Genomic DNA, 22,011 nt, shown 5'->3' with positions numbered 1-22,011 from the left:
ACTATAAATATATATTCGAAATGAAGACGGATTACAAATTTTGAGCATCCTGTATTCTCGGTGAGGGTCGTTACTCGCTACGTTTTAACAGTTATTGCGAGTTATAATCCTATCACACCCTTGTCGAATTTACCGGGCCAATGAAAACTGGTCGTAGTCTCGTCAGTGGTAAACCAATTGTAAAAGACAAGAGAAACGTGCTTCGAAAAAGAACAATAAATAAGAGAAAAACAGAGAGGGAGAAAATGACCTCGAGTTTATTTATATAGATTTATACAGAACAAGTTGTTTACCTCACTTTCCAACTCTTTGTGTTGTTGCCTCATAATGGTGTCTATTACCGATGCGAGTTGTTTTCCTCCAGTTTCAAGGGTTTGCTCGTTCTGAGTTAATGTATGGAAATCCAAACAATCATATTCGAGTTCTCTTTTTCTTTCAGCTCAAAGACACATGGAATTTAAACGAACTATAAAAACATATCAGTATTTTGACTCCATACCTATTCAGCAATCAGCATAACCATTGACATGTTTCATGTCATTGGCATAAGAGACGATAAAACTTTTGATAAAAGCAAAGAAATAAAAACTGATAACCAGCTCATTTAATTTTTTTTTTAAACATATTAAGGAGAACTCTGCGGCAGCCGGTACTGTTTGGTATATGTCACACACAACGTTTGTCTGAAGTTCCATTTTTGCTAGAAACACAACCTTGGCAGTTGGAACCACCATCAAATTTAAATCGGATCGTTTTATTGACTCCTACGTAACTAACATAGTAAGCCAAGTTAAATTTCACCATTCCGTTGTTTCATTGCGACGTCGTTTCCAGTACCCTGTAGGGGATTTCCTAGGTACGGTAGATGACGTTTTGAGGCAGTGTGGCTTAATTCTGGTATGTTGTTTCCGAACTGATGTGTTCCGCAATAATCGTCAAACCGCAGAGAGTATTAGAATCGTAGTCAGGGCTACATAGAGGATACTATTTGATAAATAATATTGATAATGTAGACTACTGTTGGTGATTCTTTTTGATATTATTTTATTCCCCTAATCTAATTATACTATACTTAAACTGTTGCCAGTATGCAGTAGTATTTAATACCGGTAATTGATGTAATCTGGATTACAATTTGATAATATTTTGGCATGTCTTTGATGAATGAAAAGGTTTAGCCCACCTCTTCATGCACACAACTTTGGTTGGGCAATTTGGTATTTGACTCCAATTATAATAATCTTGGCGAAATCTTTTTTTTTGTCCTTTATTATAATAGTCTAAATACTGTTCATTCTCGTTTGAGAATTTTCATAAAATTATTAAATGGCGTGGCAAACAATTTTTATTATTTTTGGTTGCCATACAAATTTATCTGAAGCTTCTCTTTTTTACGAATTTTATTAATGCCCCATGGTTGTGTGTATGTGTGTGCGAGTGTGAATGATTTGATTCAATAGTTTTAGGTGAGTGAACAAGTACCACTTCTTTTTGGCAATACCTTCCATCCTATATTCTGTACGTTTTAAACCTTGTGCAAGGTTTTGTTTACTCTCCTGATTCAGTGATTTCATAATCAGATTTTAATAGTTTGTTTTTATCAATCATTTTATCGCCTTTCTGCTGTTTATGGAGTTGAAATAAACTTATCTAATCTTGTATTTTTCATTAAAAAAAAGAAAAATAATATGATATGTAAGCTACTTCAATTTGACTAAACAAAGGTACCGGTACAGTACAGACAGACGATACGGTAACACTAACTACCTAACGAATAGACGACTACAATAATCTGACAACAGAATCTTACAGATACATTTTAATAATTGATACACTTCAGTTGTTAGGGTACGATACGTAAATTCAGGTCTGGGAGAGCTGTTTTTATAAAATGAAAACGTGTTATTGATAAGTAACTTAAATGTTCATTGGTTCCATATTTCTGTATTTTGTATAGGCCTATCTGTATATTCGAAAACTAGTGATTTTGTACCTAGTAAAACATCCCCCAAATATAAGCCCTAAGTTGGTGGTATTTTTCTAAAGAAAATTGAAATAGGACCCTGTTATATTCGGGGAAACAAGTTACGGTATAATAATTTTAAATTCTGAAATGAAAAGTTAGATGCGACAAATTTAATGTGAAATTTATATTTGAAATTGAATGTTAAGAAAAAGTATTATCTAAAATGGTAGAATATATGGATTGACGGATTATAAAATACAAACACACAAATGTAAAAACTAATTTGATGGTTAGGACCTAGAGCTGATAAAATTTCTGGTATTTCCATTTATTACAGTATTATGGTACTGGTATGCTTGGCTCCAATTACAGCTCCTGTTCTTCAGCCCCAGCGGAAATACAAACAAATGGCCAGATGCTAACAAAGAATAGCCCTGGCATTATAGGTCATACAAGTTCCTCAACACCAAACTAAAATTGATCCAGTATCAATTGTAATTCTGAGAGAGCCCCTTTCTAAATCACACGATTTAATTCTATTAATTTATACTGATCGTACTTTATAGAAATTTTTTTTCTATCCATTTTGAATTGATTTTACACAATTTTGTATTGCGAAAGGTGCCGTATTAGTATACATGTCCACTGAGCAGAACATCGGGCACTTGTATGTTTTCCAGGCACTTTGTGGACTATTTTTAATTCTGAATATAGAAAAAGTAGAATACTTTAAAGTAGGGCTGTCCAAAATCGAATAATTTTTCGATTTGAATCGAATATTTTTGCCTAATGGAACCGAATAATCGAATATCATTGCGCAATCCTAAATCCGTCTCTAACATACAATAAACGCCTGCCCTTCGATGTTGTGGAAACGTATGTGCAGTTACATCTTACTTACAGCTGGTATTTTGTAATACAATGTTTTCAGATTTATGAAAGGAGATCACACGCTTGTATGAACTGATCAAAAAAATTGGAGGACTCCAAAATTTGGGTCTCGAAAATTGTTGAGTGTTAAGAGTAATAATTGCACTATTCAAAAATTGCAATCTCAATTCTAATGGATTCAGTTGTAATAGGACATGTAAGGCCTGTAGATGCTATTTTAATCCTATTCACTAGTCTTATGTTTTTTTTGTGTAATTTTCAGCAAAATAATAACAAACATTAATATAGATAAAACTGTTGCTCAAATTCAAAATTGCATTTACCAAATTCAAAGCTAGTTTGATGACAATATTATTCTGTTATTTGATGACTATAATATTGTTAGTGTACAACAGCCATCGAAATTCAAGAGCGCAATTATTTGTCTTGGTATATAGATGGATAATACAGTATTGCCATCATAAGAAATTACAAATTCCATTGAAAGAAGTTCTTGCCATCATAAGGATCCCAAAACACCTGTTTCAGCTTTGAGTTACCTGTACTGTACCATGTTCCTATGATAACTAACTCCACAGCTTCAAATCGATTCTATTTATGGAACTATCGTTTTCTAAATTGTATTTCACTTACAAACTGAGAGAGGTGCTAATTTATTAGACTTTCAATCTATTTGTTATAACATTATGCAATACTTACCTCAATTTCACAGCTTGATTATAATTGAATTATATTCTGAATATTTCTCGATTGCTTGAAACATCACATCCTTTAAACATGGTTGCATCGAAAGATCCAACAGTTGTTGATTTTATTGTTGTGGTTGAGGCAACAGCCAATATGCTATCACATTGGGAAAAGATAAAGAAGTCTTATATAGGGCCAGCAATTGAATATTTTAACGGAAGACAGCCATCCCCATTAGATTATGTTGGTAACCACGGCAACAGTCAGTTCGGCTATGTTCTCTTCAGTTCTGCAGACTGTGCCCCTGATTTAGTAACAAGATGCTCAAATGTCACCCAAAGCCCTTGGGAGTTTTCCCACAGTTTGAACTCCATTTCATTTTCTGGTGGAGGATGTGAACGATCTAGCCTTGTGTCTGAAGGTCTTGGGAGGACCCTACAGCTGTTTGATGAACTTGCCCAAAGGCGTCACCATGAACGTTCCATGCAAGTATGTTTTTTGGTTTGCAATTCTCCACCTTATGATATTCCATGCAGTGAAGCTTATATGTACAATGGTCACACTGCTGGCAAGCTAGCAGAAATAATGGGTACTAAAGGTATTCATCTCTCAGTGATATCTCCGCAACAAATTAGGTCTCTCAAGGACTTATTCATTTCTGCTAATCGAAATGAACTTCCATCTATGAATTATGCTCAAGATCCAAGACATCTTGTTCTTATCAGCGGATTTCAACTTCCTACAGAGCGTGATCCTGTGAAACTCAATATCAAAGATGAGCAAAATCATTCAAAAAATGCATCGAAAAATAACACATTGAATTCAATTTCTGCCACAAGTTCTTCCTCTATTCCAAGTCCATCTCAACATCAAACTGCATCATCTACCACAGTTACTCACAACACACAACTAACTTCTATTGCATCATCTCCCGGTTCACTTTTCTCTACTTCAGTACCACAATCTCAGCCTGGACAGCTAATCAATACAGGTGCAGCATCCACAAATACAAATCAGAACTCATTACCTTCAGGGCAGTCTGTAATGAGAACACAGATAGCACAGGATTTAAATTCAACTTCTCTTGGAAAGCTGCAAACAAGTTTGCCAAGCTTCTCTGTAAGCCAAAATCTTCAACCTCAACCGCAGCAGTCTAACATGAGTATGAATTTTACCAATTCCAAGAACTCAAATATATTACAGTCTGGCAATGACTCTCCTTATTCCAGATCATCTCTTGGTCAGGCATCTAACAACAGCGTCATGTCTCATGGATCTGGCAATGTGGGAACCACAAATCTTAAGGACATGCTGCAACCAAATGCACATTCGTCACATACGCAGATACCTATTTCCAATGTTACTTCGTTCCCACAACCCTCAGATAGTAGTGTCAACATGGTTACAAACAGCATGGGAGGAATAACGGCCACTATTCCTGAAAATTCTGATGGAATGTACAACCAACAAACTCAACAGCAGAATGTATCCATGCAAGACCAGCAACAACAGCAACGATTAGGAAATCAACAAATAACTCAACGCATAGGTGATACATTCTCTTCTGTACCTTCAAACATGCAGCAGGCGCAGCCGTACAGTACTCCTAATGCATTAAATTCCGGAATGCAAAGTAATCAACAAATTTTGTCAAACAATATTAATACATTTACTTCATCATCAAATTCTTTCCCACCAAACCGTGGCATTCGACAGAGTTTCAATTCATCTATGCCCTCTCAGCAATCAGGATCGATTCAAGGAAATGTCACTACTATGCATCAGATGAATAATCCAATTCAACAACAAGCTGGAAACATGGGCATTGGTGGTTCAGCACAACAACCAACCCACCTTTTAAATCATGGGCAAGAGCTACCATCAACATATCTTAACACTGGGAATGTTCCAAAACCTGCTACAAGACAGCCAACAGACAACATGAGGATAACATGGGATGGCATTTTAGAATGGACCGAAAAAAGAAAAATAGCACAAGGAATTCAAGGAACTGCAAGAACTAACCACACTCTCCAATGCAAGGTATTGTTGCGCTCAACTCAATCAGATGAATCATTGAATGCAAACCTGTGGCCAACCAAACTGAACATGCAACTTATTCCTCAAATTGTATTCACTTCAATGAAAAATCAAATGAAGAATAATATTTCTGTCAGTTTGCGAATGTCCCCACTTGACCAAATGCAACAACTGGCAAATATTATGAAAAATAAGTGGATGGGATTAATCCAGATACCTTCTCCGAGTCAAAATTCTGCAGAAAATAAAGTTATGCTAGTAATATATTCACAAAAAACTTCTCAATTTTTCGGGGTTCTTCCACTTGATCCCCATAATTTTATACAAACAATCAGATCTGTAATAGCTCGACATAATCCTAGCCAACCAACGCAGTCTCGGCCAAACAATCCTGGTGCACAACAGTTACTTCAAGGCAATGTGGATCAGGGTGGAGGAATGTCAGGCTTGAGCTCATTTCAACCGCAGGGCAATACTCATTCAATGGCACCAAACCAGTTCAATGTGCCTAATTCAAATCCCAACATGAGACCGACTATGAATACTATGCAACAGCAGTCTATGACAAGAAGCGTAATGAATACTGGCATGTCTCAAGTGAGAGGAGGTATGCAAATGCAATCTTCTCAGCCCCAGAGAACAATGAATTTTGGACCTGGTCAGAGGATGCAAAACACGGGTCAGATATCCAATCAGCAAGCGATGATGATAAATCAACAGCAAACACAACAACAACAACAACAGATTACACAGAACAGCATAAATCAGCCACATATGCAACAATCTGCAAATCAGCAGTTTATGTACCAGAATAATATTAATCCACAAAGAAATTTAGTTCAGAAGCAAATAGACCAAAATAATGACCCTATGAGGCAGCAAATAAGAATGAGATTTCAACAGCAGCAGAATCAAGTACGCCAGGTGGGTCAAATGTCAGGTCCTGGATCTCATGAACAATTGAGGACGCTTCTTCAAAGCGGTAACAACATGGGGCAGAATATTCAGCGTCCAAGAATGCAAAACATGAATACAGGAATGCGTCAGACACCACAAAACATGGCTTCTGGATTTGTTCAGAATCAGCAAGTGCGGCATCCTGGCATGCAGGGGGCACGTATGATGACAATGCAACAGCAACAGCAGAGGTTTAATATGCAGTAACATTGCGAAAATGGCTGACTGTAGAGATTTGTTGCGAAAAATAAATTTACCATCTGGACAAACTATTATACACTCAACCAAACTGTGAATTATTCATTTGCTTGACTCAAATGACTTTATGTAAATATTGATTCAAAAATGATCCCCTTTATTCATATATTTAGGGGATTTCTTTTTTTGTTACAATATGTCGCGCAATTTGATTCAGTAAGTCTCAATGATAATAGTTCCTCTTTTATTTGATTTTTAAGCAGGTAGTGTGTTCCAATATAGGTACTCCTGTAGTATGTGTACCAGGTTAGGCCTTAATTTCATGCTGATTTTTTCTTATCTTAGTTCTATTAAGAGTTCGGGGACTGTCTGTGTTAGCCAAGTGCCTATTCCCCTCTACACAACTTGATATAAATAGGCAAACAAAATTTAGTCATCTCCATATTGGTACACATACTTCTAGAGCTTTTTATTTACGCTTAGGTTACTCCTTCGATTACCCCAATGAGATCAGCTCAATATGTTAATGAGATACTGCCAAAAAGAGTTACTGCTCTGTTTTTGTATTTTTTCCTTGAAATTGTTTTGTGAATCATGTTCTTTTCTTAGAAAAACTCAATTGATTTACTTCTCCATCTTACTATTCTTATTTATAAAATCCATCGGTAGCAACCACAGCCAATTTGAATCATTCCCATATTTTGAACAATATTGGTCAAATTAGGGCCTACAACTTCGCTCTGTTAAATGCCATTTAAAAGCTGGGTTGGTGTTTTTTTGCTAATATATTAATATTAATCTGTCCATGTTCCGCTATTTGAGATTTTAAATTTATGTCGGAATCTAGTTAAAAAAAAAATACGGTCAACATGAAGTTTTTAAGGCGTTACTAGTTTGAAATGGAGATATTGAGTTCAATCAAATGATATCGCCTTTCCCAAAAAAATATTTTGAGTGTGAACAGTTTTTGTTTTAACATGTCACACTCAGTTTGATGATGGGGGACACTGGCCTGATCACTTGTTTTCAACTGCTGTTTTGTTGTATATACTAATCTTATTTCTATTTACGTTTTTATTCTTTTATGATATTTAATTAGGGTATATTTTATGACCCAGTTTCAACCTTTCCTTCAAACAAGCTTTTCAGCAATCAGCCACCGTCACATAGAGCCGCTACTACGCTTTTCGGGACAGTAGAATTTTTAGTTGCGAACTACCTGTTCAGTGAGTTATTAAATTGTGTAATTTTTCAAGCATTTTTCTTGAAACATAATTTTGCAGTAGACTGCTAAACTCGTGTAGATTCATGTGTGAATATACATATAATATATAATTCTCTTGAAAGCAGTAATTTATTTATAACAGCAAGTTTGTCCGTTTCATCACGGTTGAGCAGCTCTCAGAATCATTGAGTAAAATTTCTGCTTTATGTCTGGTTCTCATTATGCGCAGCGTAATCAACGGTATCATCATATACCCAGAAGTCGACTAATCAGATTGGCAAGAGAAATGATTTTTTTTTAACAGCACAAGGAGTTATTTAATTACCGTAGTTACTTTGGTAATCTTTTTCCAGTAAATGTAAACTAGACCGCCAAAATTATCTCTATCGCTTGCAGATTGATTTAAGGTGATTGAGAAAATTTAAATGATATCCATGGATTAACAGTAAATTTGTTCGCAGGGATATAAACGATATTTCGTTAGCACGCATTTTCCCCTCTTTGCAATCACATACTATTGGCAGATAAAATAGGAGTTACGATATTACAGATTCATAAAAATTTACTACATTTTGTATGCAAGATTCAACAAGTTGCAATGTGATTTTAAAAATCATTACAACACATTCATAGGTTTGCTGCACTTCTGCAAAATGAGTATTTCAAAAACATGATAAAGAAATTATTCAATTATGGTTGATTATTGAATGTCGTGACAAAAACCGCTGGTCTTGAAAATGTGATCTTTCGAACATTAAAATTCATAATTCAGATGCAATTGAAGTATTATTAATCAAAATAGATCGCGGTTTGCGTTGTTTTGTCCTTATTTATGTTGCATAAAGCCTGAATTGCAATACGTTTGACCATCTCTGGTTTCGTGTTTGTATCGACATACATCCAACTATATCTACATCACGTATGTTTATACGGTTCGATATTTATATAATGTGTTTACTAACTCTTTAAATATCCGTGGCACACAAAACATGAAAATTTTTTACTCATAAAGAGTGCGATAGTCGAACGAGAACAAATGGTTGATAGTTACCGATATTACAACTGTTTTCTTACATTAATGTAAACGAGAGCGTCTTCGGAGCACCTCACATTATTGTAAAAGTTGCCCGGCCGCACGGGTAATACGTGGTCTTCAGACGCACCGCTGATCACGCACTTCGGTTTTGCTCGCCCTTCCACGTTACGCCCTTATTGCTTGTCACATGTATTCTCACTTATTTACAACCTAATTCATTTTTGTTACAATTCAATATGTTTCTCCCATTGCCAAAATCATTCAATAGTGTTATTGCCGATACTGGCGAGAGAAATGGAAGTGACAAACAAACTGTATTTCATTACAACGATATTTGTCATAATTTGATGACAAAGATCATAGATCATTTACCATGTCGAAACGCTTATTCGACTTCTCAGGCCGCAGAAACTATCTGAAAAGATAATTTCTGACGCCGGAATGCGGATATTTGTTAAAACGATGGTTGCCATTCTTGATTTCACTTTTCTAATGTGGCTGTTTTATTTTCGTATTAAATAGTGATTGATTGATTGAATAAAAACGCACAAAGTCATTGCGTAAATCCTGAATGCTATTTTAAGTTCAAATTATGATTAAATGAGTCGTCAATAATGAAAATTCTACTAGTCGAATAATATTTCCTTAGTACAATTGAGAAAAATTTCGCACAATAATTCTGCTTAGTCTGACCAGAGACAATGCATAACAATATAAAATCTACGGTCTGACCAACGACTAATATACCTGGTATTACTCAAACTGTAAGCGTGGACAGTTGTTACTCAAACTGTAAGCGTGGACGGTAAATTGATATAACCGTAAATATATACTACTACGGTATAACCTATCATTTGTGAGAATATCCATATTTGAATAACAAAATCTTATAATCTCGGGATTTTTAGGAAATAATTGCGGGATCGGGGTTGAAAAAAAACAGTCCAAATCCCGGGATTTCGGGATCGGGATTTCCCGGGGTCCCAATCATACTGGTAACCGGACAAGAGGCGGTGGTTCGCCACGTTATTAAGCCGTTTTATCGGCTTTCCTTTTCACGGGATAAACGGGTAAATCCTATTAATCACTCATGCATGTAGCTGAGTTTCTTATAGCGATTTCGTATCATAGCAACAACATTGAAGCTAAATTTTCCATGGAGTCAGCTACTGGTTATTACATCGTTTTTTCGTTGGTAGCTGTATTGGAAAAGTACTTGACACGATTTACTCGACATTGGGTTAGTACTACTAGGCCTATAGCTAGTACTAGTACTACTACTATTCGCACTATTCGCACACTATTATACTTTTCTGGTCACTGGGTTAGAGAATCATGTGAACTGCATTGCAAAATTGTACTGCATTATTTAAATGTGTATTTTTCTAGAACTTTGCAAAGATGGCGAACTGTGCTAAGCGTTAGGAATACATTTGCCACCGAACCTCTGTTCGTCATATGATTAGGCAATCGTATAGACTTTCCTCTCCCCTTCCTTCTTCAACATTAAAAACGTCCTACCATATAATATTGCAGACATTGCTAGCCAAATAAAGTGTATAATATGGTTGCACTTTGGTAGCGGTATAATAAGGCCTTAGAGCAGTGGTCCCCAAACTTTTTGTTTGTGTGGCGCAAAAATTATCAGGGAAAAAACTCATAGCACACTCACACAGAAAAAGAATTGCTGCCTTTAAATAAAACTCAATTTTGTGGGCGTTAATGTGTACTTTATGCGTTTTAATGTTTGAAAACATTAAGGCCTGAAGAATAAAGGCAACTTTTAACTCTTCTACTTCATTTCTGCCTGATTTTCCTTTGAAATACCAAAAAATTACTCATGTTTGCTAAACTCGGTTCAACAGATAAATAAACTGCAGCTCGCGAAATTGCAGCGCAAGGTAACAATAGAGGCAACTGTGTAACAGAGAGTAGACAACATAGAAAAGTCATGAATTTATTGATTCATATGCACAGCAATGAAAAAAACAATGAAAATTTATAATACATACAATATACAAAATATTCAATTATATATTAGTTATGTTTAACACAATTTTGTAAACCGCTGCCTTGGAGCACCGAGTTTGATGAAAATAATAACAGACAAGTGGGATGGAGCTGGTCACCTAGGTGGAATATAAAAGTATTCTTTTCATTTTCAACTAAAACAAAACAGCAAAATTTGGGGTAGAATATTGGGTTCTACTGTACTGAGGAAATTTTAGAAATGAATTAATAGCCTCCTAGCGGTTTTTTCCATCCCTAAGTACGGAAATTCAAAATCGAATAGTATAATTTCAGAGAAAAATAATTTTTCCCAACAATCATCAACAATCATCCTCAAGACAGTACCAAGAATTCAGAAAAATAATCCTCATGTACAATTCATATCCAAAAACTGGTCTATGAAAGACCTTATTCAAAGGAATAAATGAGGTTTTGATCACTTTTCAGAATTTCATGAATTCTGTGTTATGGATCATTTTCACTTTATAAGACAATTTATTTTGCTGTCATTTTATTGAATATTATGTTGTTTTTCTTACATATAGATCTGATATATATTTTATTTTGTACCTTGGCTGTTAAAAAGCAAGATGGGTCGCGAATTAAACATGGATACCCAACGTCAAAACTTCTGGAAAGAAGCTATCAAAAAAGAAGCCTATGTCAGATTGGCTTGGCATGAAAAATATAGTGCAGAATTTGGTAGAGATAGCACAGAGGAAAAGAAACTCCACAGGACAAAGAAACTCACAGAAATGGTACCAAAACCACCCACAAGAAGTCTCACGTTGCCTGTTATTTCGTATCCCAAAAAGAAACCAACGCTTGCTGCCATAAACATGGTCACAGCCAGGAACAGTCAAGATCCAAATGCTCTTCTCGTTGAAATGCGCTCAGTTACGCCAGGTAAGTCTCATATTCTTAATTTTTTGTTGTGCTTCTCTCCATTTGATACTTTGCAAAGTTTCAATTCTATCATCGTCAAATAATGCCACTAATAAAGCATCAGGGATAAGGAGTACTTTTGTTGTAAATTGAAGCATTCTCATTAGAAGTTTAAGAACAAATGTTTTGATTCACTAATTCTAATTTTAATTTTTTCAAAAATGTTCACTGTATATTTGTGTGAGGCATATGTAGTGGCATTGTACAAAATTATTATTTTGAAAGGGTATTTTACATTGGTAAAACAAATTCCATGTTTTTGTCATGTTCATAAAATATGCAGGATATAATTTATCACACCTTGTATAAAATATCTGTGGCATTATCATGTTGTAAATTGAAATGTTTCTTTTATACTTTTAAAAATCTCTTCACCGCAAATCATAAAATGCAGCAATATGATCTCACCTATTTTATTTAAAGTAAACAGAAATCTAAGTTCGACACTTCATTCCATTGGTAAAACAAACATTTGTTCAGTCTGTTTAATGTCATTCTTGTGTCTGCTTTATTGATTTATCATGGCATTTATATGAAATTCAAACAATACAGAAAGATAGTGTTTAATGAACATCTGAGATACATTAGGTAGTAAAAATTCTTTTGAATGAGGACAGTTAAACTCATATTTCTCAGTGTTTCTCTAAGTGCCTGGTATATTCTTTGTTGATCCATGCATTGAGCTGTTGCTTATGACTTGGTGACAAAATGATCAATGTCATTTATGACTACTGCACATTCAACCTTGGCTTGTAACCATTTACAACCATTTTTCATCCAATAGTATGGAAAAATTATTTCTAGGTAATACCTTGAACACTTGTTGTCTACTGTGATTGTTTTAGAGGTAATGTAGCAACAAACATGCTCATGCTTTGAATGTGCACATGCATTTCCTTGTTTCAGAACATTCATCCGATTTTCTTTGGTGCAAAAGTTATGAAAACACTATCCTTTACTTTACAGAACTGTAGATTATGACAGAAATATATATTGTTCTATGCATTTATTTCAGATGATGATGGAGCATGTAAATTCTAAATATTATTAACTACATTCAGGGGTTTCTTCTTTTCTAAAAGTATTTATTTTGTGTGATCATCGTAATATAAGTTTTAGATAAATCTATGTCTATGTGCAGCTGGTTCGGCAATCTGAGCCATATGCTGTGCTACTAGAAATGTTCATCAGCGTATGAATAGTCCAATATATTGGAGCATAGTTCTATGAGGTGTCAAACATTTCAATTATTGCCTATAAAAAAAAAAAAACTATTTTATACTATTTGGAAAATACTTTTATATACACAGGAGTTCGAAATCTTCTTTATCACGGTTTCACGAAAGAGGGCAGAGGTCGATATCAATATCTACAAACCAGGAAGTTGAAGAAACCAGAAGACAAGTACGAATACCCTTTGACGACATCTTGGGAATATGGATGGCGACTAGATGACGTTCAGAAAGAATTTCATGCACCTCAATTTGGTCGATCTCGGATCGTCCGCGACACATTTTTTCGAAGAACAGGAATTTTATACGATCCTATCACCGCATGATAATGTACTGTTCATATTTTGCTTTTTCTTTAGGAACATCAACAATGAAAAACTATTTTGCTTATACTTGTCCGCCAGTTACGTATCCAACGCATGTTTCGCTTAATATAGCAATTGTAATTTCAGTTGAAGCAGATGCTAAACATTGCACAGCCAATTTATATAATTTTCGTTGTCCAAACTTCGCGATATTCCTAAATTTTTCAATTTGCAGAATTCAGTGACCTACTTCAACTAAAGTGCAATTGTCGCCGTTTTGCATATTATATCAGGCCCTTTTTCGGTTGGTGTAAGTATTTTGTAATACTAGACAATTCATTCAGAATTTTTTACTAGTATATTCAAGTAGATGTAGAAAAATAATTGTATTCTTCTTGCGTGAAATCCTGATTAACTCTGCCATATCATCTTCAAGTTAGTTCAATTTTACTGCATGATGCATATTGTTGTAAAACACTTGCTATACCGCCATTATGAGATTAATTTTCCTTGTCGAATCAAGTCGCCTAACTTTTAACTGCCTGCTTTTATACCCCTGTTTATAGGTTGCAAAACATTGGAGGATCCATCTTATTGATGTCATGTACAAATCGACGTAGTCTGTTTGGTACACTGCAAAATGTATATGCCTATTCAGTTTTATTTCATTTACCCAATCGTAACCAGTTATAAGAGGTTATAATTCAAAAAATGGCCATTGGAGATGTAATTAACATATAAATACAATCCTGATACAATTAAATTGACGTTTTGTCTTTTAAGCATAACTATTACAATCCCTCCCCTTTGTGTTAGGCTTTTGTATGGAAGACAATTAAAACCGTGTATTACAAGCGTAACCATAATCAGGTCACCCGTTGCCCTTCCAATTGTTTTTGTAAAATAAAACTCGACCCAATTCGCCCAGTGCCGGAAAACTTGTTCGGTTCTTAGGTGCAGGATGAAACATGGAACTCGTTGACGCCTTAAAAAGGAATGATAGGTTCTTTCTCAATTGCTGCAACACAATCTTTGCATTCTTTACCGCACTGTGTTTATGTTTGTTTGTCACGCCATATTATGCTAATTTCTCTTTAGTGCCACACTAACACGCCATATTAAATTTATTAATGAAGCGCTTCCTTAGTTAAAGTATCTGCACTTACCGGTACCGATTTGAAAGAATGTAATGAAAATTATAATTTTGCAAATGTGTTTTCTTTATAGAAGTGTGTTTTGCGGGGTAAAAGAGATTATAAACTAGCGAAAATAATCAGGAACAGTTAAGCATCAGAATTTCAAAATCTTTCATAACTCGACTCTGACTTTTGATGTTGTGGAACTTTGGCAATGTAACCGTGTAGATAAGTTTGTACACATTTTCAGGCGATTTTACACCTGATCATGGACTTTTACGGTATAAAAATTGTGCTTCATTCAAAAGTCCCCGGGAAAATCTTCATAACTTTCGATTATTCTCGACTTTCTGCATCTCTGACATACCATACTAACTATGATTGCATACGTGCATAACATTGCATACGTGCGAAACCAAATGTGGTTTGAAGAGAGAATATTTTAAGCAGTAAATAATTCAAGACTTATTCAGCTTTCGCACTAAGACTAGGTGGTCATACGCCGCATTCTTTATATAGCTTTGTTGTTACAATTGTAACTGCGGTATAATTTACACGGGTGCAGTTACGTCGCAGTGCCATAATGTATGTGCTTTTGGTAAAAAAACACAGCCCGAATGAGATATTTTTATAAAAACGATCGTTTTTTATTTGATGAAAGAAAAATTGCCATTTATTCATTTCAAAAATTCCTGTGGGCTATATGGAATTCGTTTTTTACTTTAAATTTCTATGTGATGGTGTAAACAAAATTAAAGAAATTCGCACCGTGTCGTGTTTCCGTGACCGTATTTGAGCGATCCCGTCAGACTACCGGTGCTGTAAAAGATTTGGTGCTCTTTCGTTTTGGTTTCCGTGTCCATATATTTGAGCCTTGTTCTCTTGTATATTAGTTTTAAGCTAAAATTATTTAAGTTTCAAATTCATTCTATTAGCAGCAAAATGGCTAGACAGCGAAAATACGACAAAGACTATCTAAGTTAAGCTTAACTTCGATTGAAGAAAATGGCATGATTAAGCCTTAACTACTAAATAAAGTAGTTTCAATATACTCAGGAACTTTAATCGGTAACAATGTGTTTTTATATTTATAAATTCATTGCGGGGCTCCTTGTATAATAGTCAACCTCTTCACGGGATCCACAACACTGAAAGTTTGGGATAGCGATTGTTGTGTCACAATGGCAAGGCGCTTTTTGTTGTTCGGTTGCGCGGTGAAAAAAAGCGAAAAACTGATAATGCACAAATTGTAACTTCGGAAATCCGTAATATGATATGTAGCCTCAGAAACGTTGTGAGCTCAAGTCATTCGTTTCTCAAATTGCATTGAAATGCGGATAAAAGCGTTTTTCATAAATGGAGATATCATATAACTCAACTGCCATAGTGTTCTTCTATTGTATTTTCGGTTTGAAAATTGTGGGGGTCCGCGGTCACTTGGGAAAAGCACAAGCGGTCTGTAGACACATAACAATTGGGAACCACTGTCTTAAGCCGTCCTATGGCTACTTCTATTCAAGCCGTAAACATGAAGTCTTGCTTTGAATATCACTGATTTCTCAAAATCAGCGCTAATATTTAAATACCTGTATTCTAAAATACTCATACCAGCACACCATATCTTGATTGCAAATATATATTTTATCAAGTGCAAAGTGTGCGATCAATCATACCTTAGCTTTGAAGATAACGCCTCAAAAATGTGTAACTTCTAATATTGCAGTTTGGAACATCAGTATTAAAATAGATATATTGATTACATTCTGAGGAATATGTAGTGTAAGAAATATGTAATTAATGCAGTGTATCACGCTATCATATTTGGACGAGCATACACAAAAAATCCGCTACATTAGGTGAAAAGTCTACGAAAAGTTTTTAAAAAAAAATTAGCAGACAAACATTTCAGAAAATATTGTTTTAACAACGGGAAGTTTTATCAGACAGAAGAAAAACGGTTTCAGAAATTGAACATAAACCCAAAAATGAAAAAGTTTTTTAGCTCTTTAATTATAATTAATTTTCAGAGAGAATTGAAAAAAATATATTTATATGACTGTATAATCATAAGTTTCAAAAATATAAGGAATTCTTATAGATGTATATAAATCGAAAATACTTTCAAGCACCAAAAATATAAGGTAGAGAAATGATTACCATAATTATGCAAATCGTGATTGTTTAGTGTTCTACTAGCAAATGTATTACTTTCAACAAGATTAGCGTGAAAACATACTTAAGTTAAAGTAGATTTAAGCTCACACTCTCACAATATTTCATATCATGAATAAAAATTAAGAAACATGGTCAAAACATTTGTCAAAAACAGTGGTGGATTATACCTACAGTGAGTACTATCATGAGGAAACAGCGATTAAATTACCAATATTCAAAATATACTGCAGTGAAACATAACAACTAATACAATTTATAATTTTCAAAAATACTTCTGAGACATACAAATAGTATGAGAAAAAAAGTGCTTCTTGTTGTTTGACATACCTGCTGATGAAAAAGGTACTAAAATTGAATAAAAATTACAAAAACTCTATCTAAGAATCTTCATCTGCATTTTCTAATGTACGAGATTCTTCTTCCAGCTTCTGTTTCTTTTTAATGCTCATTCTTTGTTTCATTTTCTTTTCTTTTTCTTCTTTTGTCATTCTTACAGACCTTGGAGAAGCAGAATGATCTGAGGAAACCTGATTTGCATCATCTTGAGAAAGGAGACCGACATCTGCTTTGTTGTCATTTTCATCATCAGTTTTCTTTGTTTCCAAGGTATCTTGACTCGCTATCATTGTTTTTTCCTAGAAGGAAATTGTAAAGATTGTCTTAATTATATAAAGATTGAAACAAAACTCCAACCAATAGTTAGTTATAGTCACATTATATCCAAGTCTATCATCACAGAAGTAATGTAACATGCTATAAAAAAGTTTTTCACAGAATTGAAGAAAAACAACATATTACGTATCGAAATCAAGAACTGATCTTACTGGAAGTTTCTAAGGTCCCAGAGGACAAAATTTTCAAGAATAGAAGTGGAAAATTTAGTTCTTTGGAAAACCCATAGAGATCATAGAGACATACACATTCAGTGCATCAACAAAATAAATCACAACTCAGACTCACTATAGATGAGTTTGAAGGTTCATTTCCATAATAGATAATTATGTGAAAAAAAGATTACTAAAATCTGCGCTGTTGTAGAGTAAATCATGTAATAGCTAGCTGGCTATGGCTTCCCCCACTCTCCAACTAGGTGTGTAAGAACTCAATAGATTAAGACAGACCCAACCTTTATTAATAATTAGACAAGAGAACATAGTTTGCCATAAAATCTGGTTGCAATTCCACCTTTTCTCTGTTCAAAAATCATATATTACCAATGATTGACTAAGGCTGGGCATTTTCGAATACCTGATGGTTTCAGAATCGAATCGAATATTTTTTTCGAATCGAATCTCGAATACTTGGAGGATATAAAATTAAATATGTACATTTCTTATTGTATTAGGTCCTCCAGACACATAAATTACCGTACTGAGAACATAAAATACAACACTCAGGCAGATTGCCGAGCGTTCGGACAAAATAAAAAACACGTTTTCGTCAATAACTCACTACAAAAAAGAGTCATATGTCAGAATTGTGTTGAAAAAATATGGCTTAGATGAGAAAAAGTATGAAGGAAATGCCACAAAGTTGTTTTCAATTTGAAGTAAGGTTACGTGAAAACTGGTAAATGTGAAAACTGATTTTGTATTTTAAGAAAAAGTAAATAATCTACTACTGATGTTACATATATATTCAAAGTACAAACGATTGTCAGATGAAAAAAATGGAAAAGGGAATATAGCTTTGAAAACTAACAAATGCTAAAAATGTGGAAAAATGAATCTTTGTTAGAATTGCAAGTAGAAGTAAGAAATTGTGTATTTGCTAAATAGTCAAAAAGACATGAAGAAGAGTTTAGTTGGAATATATGAGCTAACTAGAGTGCTAAACAAATATCTATGAAACGCAGTGATTCTTACAAAACGAATCTCCATATTCATCTTCTTCCTCTAGAACTGAACTTAAATCTTTTGCCTAAGAAAAATTTATATTTTGCAGCATTGTAATATATCAGTGACCTGTCTTGAATGCGAGTCCATCGACATATTTCTCATCAAATTGAAATTTTTTATGCAATGCAAGGCCTAATGTTTTCAAATATTATTATCAGTATTAGCAAATTTTTTTTTAACAAGCCATTTTTGCATGTTACTGTTTTTCTGTGTGTAATTCTGATTTAAAATCAATAATATACTTAGGCTTACCATATATTTAAAACAAAAACCCGGGACAGTGCGGATCTGACAAACCTTGGTCCGATTCCTAGGCTTAGTAATATTCAAATCATTGAAAAACGTGCACTTTCTTTTGGGCATTTTAAAAATTTAACGGCACTACAGCTAACTTGATGTATTAAACATAAAATAATTATGACATAATAATATAGTAGTTCTCACTCTCACTGAACTAGTGAAATGAGTCGCAAATCCGTGATGAATGGACTGCTTCCATTAACAAAAAAATAAATTTGTATTGATAATGAATAAATAAAAAATTTATGACTGCCATACTACATGACCGGTACATTTGAGTCTACCGGGCGGGACAGCATGTCAAACCGGGACAGTCCCGGCCAAACCGTGTCGTATGGTGAGCCTAGATATACCGTACTCCACTCTTCAAGCCATACATTTCTAATTGGCAAAAAGTGTGAAACAAAAATGTTATAAAAATTTCAAAGCAACAATACAGCCTTATTGATTACAGTGGAAAAGTGGAAATACATATGCATGAAATCTGTAGGTGTTTAATATTATTATCTAATAATTATTTTACTTAATAGCTATAGCACATCACTAAACTCAGATCCGAATAATAACTCAATACATGATATTACTTTGGTATATAATACTCTGGAACTTATTACATGATAGATTAATTGCTAAGAAAAGATCATGTTTTTGTGTACGTACATTTTAATAATTGCAGAAAAATTTGAATGCTTCTAACCCAAAAAAATAAAAATAATAAACCTTTTCAGCTAGAAATTTCTTCTGTAGATTTTCAGCAGCGAGTGCCATTTTTTCATCTTTTGACATTCCTTCCGATACTTCAGGATTCACAAGCTTATCAAAATCTCGAACTTTTCTGAAAAAGACGATATTACGCATTTTTAACATTTCATAATAAGTCTCTCCTAAAAGCAATGTAATTTTTACCTAAACATGGTAAACCTCCAAATATCACAATATACAGAAGAAAATCAAACAACAGGAACCAACTAAACTAGCAGAACAAATCTGTTGATTTCAATTTCTCATATCAATAATTCTAAAAACTATTCAGGGCACAGGATGACATATTCAATGCAAGGCATGCTAAACCAGGGGTGGGCAACGTTTTCAGACCAGGGGCCAACCTGGACTGGCGGGCCATGTAAGTGTGACATAAAAAGTTACATTTTATGAACAATATTTAGAATGTTACAAAAGCTGAAGTGGATAAATAAGCCTCGTGCCAAAACTAAATTTAATTGCAATCTCAACAAATTGTTTGAGCTAATTAGCTATAACAAAAAATTTGGTTTTGGCCAAAACCTCCATTTTGTCGCTATAATTCAGTGGAGCCTTGCAGGTCGTATCTGGTCCGCGGGCCATAGGTTGCCATCCTCTGAAATAGACTATTGGAGAAAATTGTATTGCTATACTTACTGATCTCCTTTTTCTTTCATGGTTTTAGTTTTTCCAGTTCTAATATTATGCATTCTATCTTGCAACATAGTCTTCTGTCTTTCCAATTCACGATCTTTCTTTTCAAGAACAATTGTTTTCTCTCGTTCAAAATTAGCAAATATTTTATCAACCCTGTCTCGTTTCTTTGCAGTTTTGTCACGAAGCTTCTCTTGGACCTTTTATAAAAAATATATATGTTGATATATAAGATTTAAGAATGGAACCAGACAGAGAATTTGCCAGAAGCAAAGCCATGTTAGCTACTGATAAGTAAAGGATACCTGGCGCTCCAGAAGTGTGTGTACCAATATGGAGGTAACTAATTTTGTTTGCCTACTTTACATCAGGTTGTGTAAAGGGACTGAAGCCTATGGGCATTGTGTATATTCAATTGGCTAACACAGACAGTCCCCGAACTCATAACAGAACTAAAATAAGGACATCAGGATAAAATTATGGCTTAACCCTAACTGTTGGTACACACACTACTGGAGTACAGGATACCCAACCTTGAACAAAGAGCAAATGGCGACCACCAAAAAGCTAACAGCTACACCAATATATATTAAACCCTAATGGTGCACCAGCAAAATCAGATTGACGATTGGGGAAGTTCATGTGAATACAAATGAGGTTTTGACTCAAAGTATCGCAGATTCAATAACAAAAAAATCTTATGCCATTCCTGGAGAAGAAATATGAGAAATACGAAAGAAAAATACCTAAATTCAAAAAGTTAGAATTCTAGAGTTTAGAACTCATATATACCATTCTTAACATATATATGCTTCTATGTATGTGTTTGCAGCTATACTATTCCATTTTGGTATGTTGTATGCCCTACACAAGATAAAGTTTAACCTTTTGCCGAGCTCTTTCTTTGTCAGAAGCAAGTTTAGCAGACATTTTATCACTGATTTCTTTCATTTCTTGTAACATTTTTTCTTTTTCTTCATTTGAGATTTGGACATCGACAACTGTCTTCTCTCGCACTAACCCCATTGGTGGAGCCATCTTCGACTGAAAGTTGAACAGAAATATGAAGGTTTTTTTTTGTAAAAATAGAGTTTTGTGGATATGTATTGTCTATGACTATGTTTCTTCATCCTGCTGATTTTCCCTTCATATAAATCAGTTTTGTAACGAAAAAATAAAAAACTAATATTAAACACAAGAAGTTGCATGCTAGTATTTCTATTCCGGTAGAAAAACAAAACTTCAAGATGTTTCTGTAATCTTAAATCTGTGATGTGGTAATCTTTATTTAATACAATACTTGTTAAATTTATCATTAAAATAATGGAAGATAACTCGTAATTCATATGCATAATTGACTTAGATTGATGAAAAATTACTTGATGATGCCTTTAGACTTTTCCCAAGTATTTATTCATTGAAATGTTTATATACCCGATAAAGTAGGACTCAAGACTACACTAAGAGTACCAATATTGTAGGGATATGAAAACATATTTTGTACACCTTTCCCCACTGATACATAACAATTTTTTCAAAAGATGGGAATCTCTTCGAGTTCGGCATTACACACCCAAATTATTACACCCAGAGTGATGTGAGGGACATGGTATTT

The 22,011-nt window shown here is 34.3% G+C and overlaps 3 protein-coding genes across 6 annotated transcripts in view; 2 read left to right on the top strand and 1 right to left on the bottom strand.

The window, feature by feature from the left end:
* The first annotated feature begins 3,532 nt into the window (after nt 1-3,532).
* On the top strand, nt 3,533-8,088 carry LOC120338735 (mediator of RNA polymerase II transcription subunit 25-like). The gene has a single exon (XM_039406664.2). It carries the CDS (start codon nt 3,635-3,637, stop codon nt 6,746-6,748), a length of 3,114 nt encoding a protein of 1,037 aa, XP_039262598.2. The 5' UTR covers nt 3,533-3,634; the 3' UTR covers nt 6,749-8,088.
* A 2,132-nt stretch (nt 8,089-10,220) lies between these two features.
* LOC120338736 (protein SPMIP1-like) lies at nt 10,221-14,703 on the top strand. The gene is made up of 3 exons (XM_039406665.2): nt 10,221-10,240; nt 11,556-11,916; nt 13,266-14,703. The coding sequence occupies exons 2-3, from the start codon at nt 11,601-11,603 to the stop codon at nt 13,511-13,513; spliced, it is 564 nt and encodes a 187-aa protein (XP_039262599.1). The 5' UTR covers nt 10,221-10,240; nt 11,556-11,600; the 3' UTR covers nt 13,514-14,703.
* A 1,553-nt stretch (nt 14,704-16,256) lies between these two features.
* LOC120339380 (uncharacterized) overlaps nt 16,257-22,011 on the bottom strand; it is a 51,171-nt gene continuing 45,416 nt past the window's right edge. For 3 of the 4 annotated variants that reach the window (XM_039407488.2, XM_039407487.2, XM_039407489.2), the window contains 4 exons: nt 21,282-21,440; nt 20,400-20,596; nt 19,722-19,836; nt 16,257-17,438 (listed from right to left, as the gene is read on the bottom strand). In XM_039407488.2, the coding sequence (XP_039263422.2) occupies nt 17,181-17,438; nt 19,722-19,836; nt 20,400-20,596; nt 21,282-21,440 (729 nt within the window). In that variant the 3' untranslated portion in view covers nt 16,257-17,180. Of the gene's footprint in view, nt 17,439-18,668; nt 18,724-19,721; nt 19,837-20,399; nt 20,597-21,281; nt 21,441-22,011 lie in introns of all 4 variants that reach the window. The other variant, XM_078115992.1, reaches the window with a different exon arrangement.

The sequence above is a fragment of the Styela clava genome, chromosome 9 (assembly GCF_964204865.1).
Source record: "Styela clava chromosome 9, kaStyClav1.hap1.2, whole genome shotgun sequence".
Classification (NCBI taxonomy): Eukaryota; Metazoa; Chordata; class Ascidiacea; order Stolidobranchia; family Styelidae; genus Styela; species Styela clava.
This window is presented reverse-complemented; position numbering and strand designations above follow the sequence as displayed.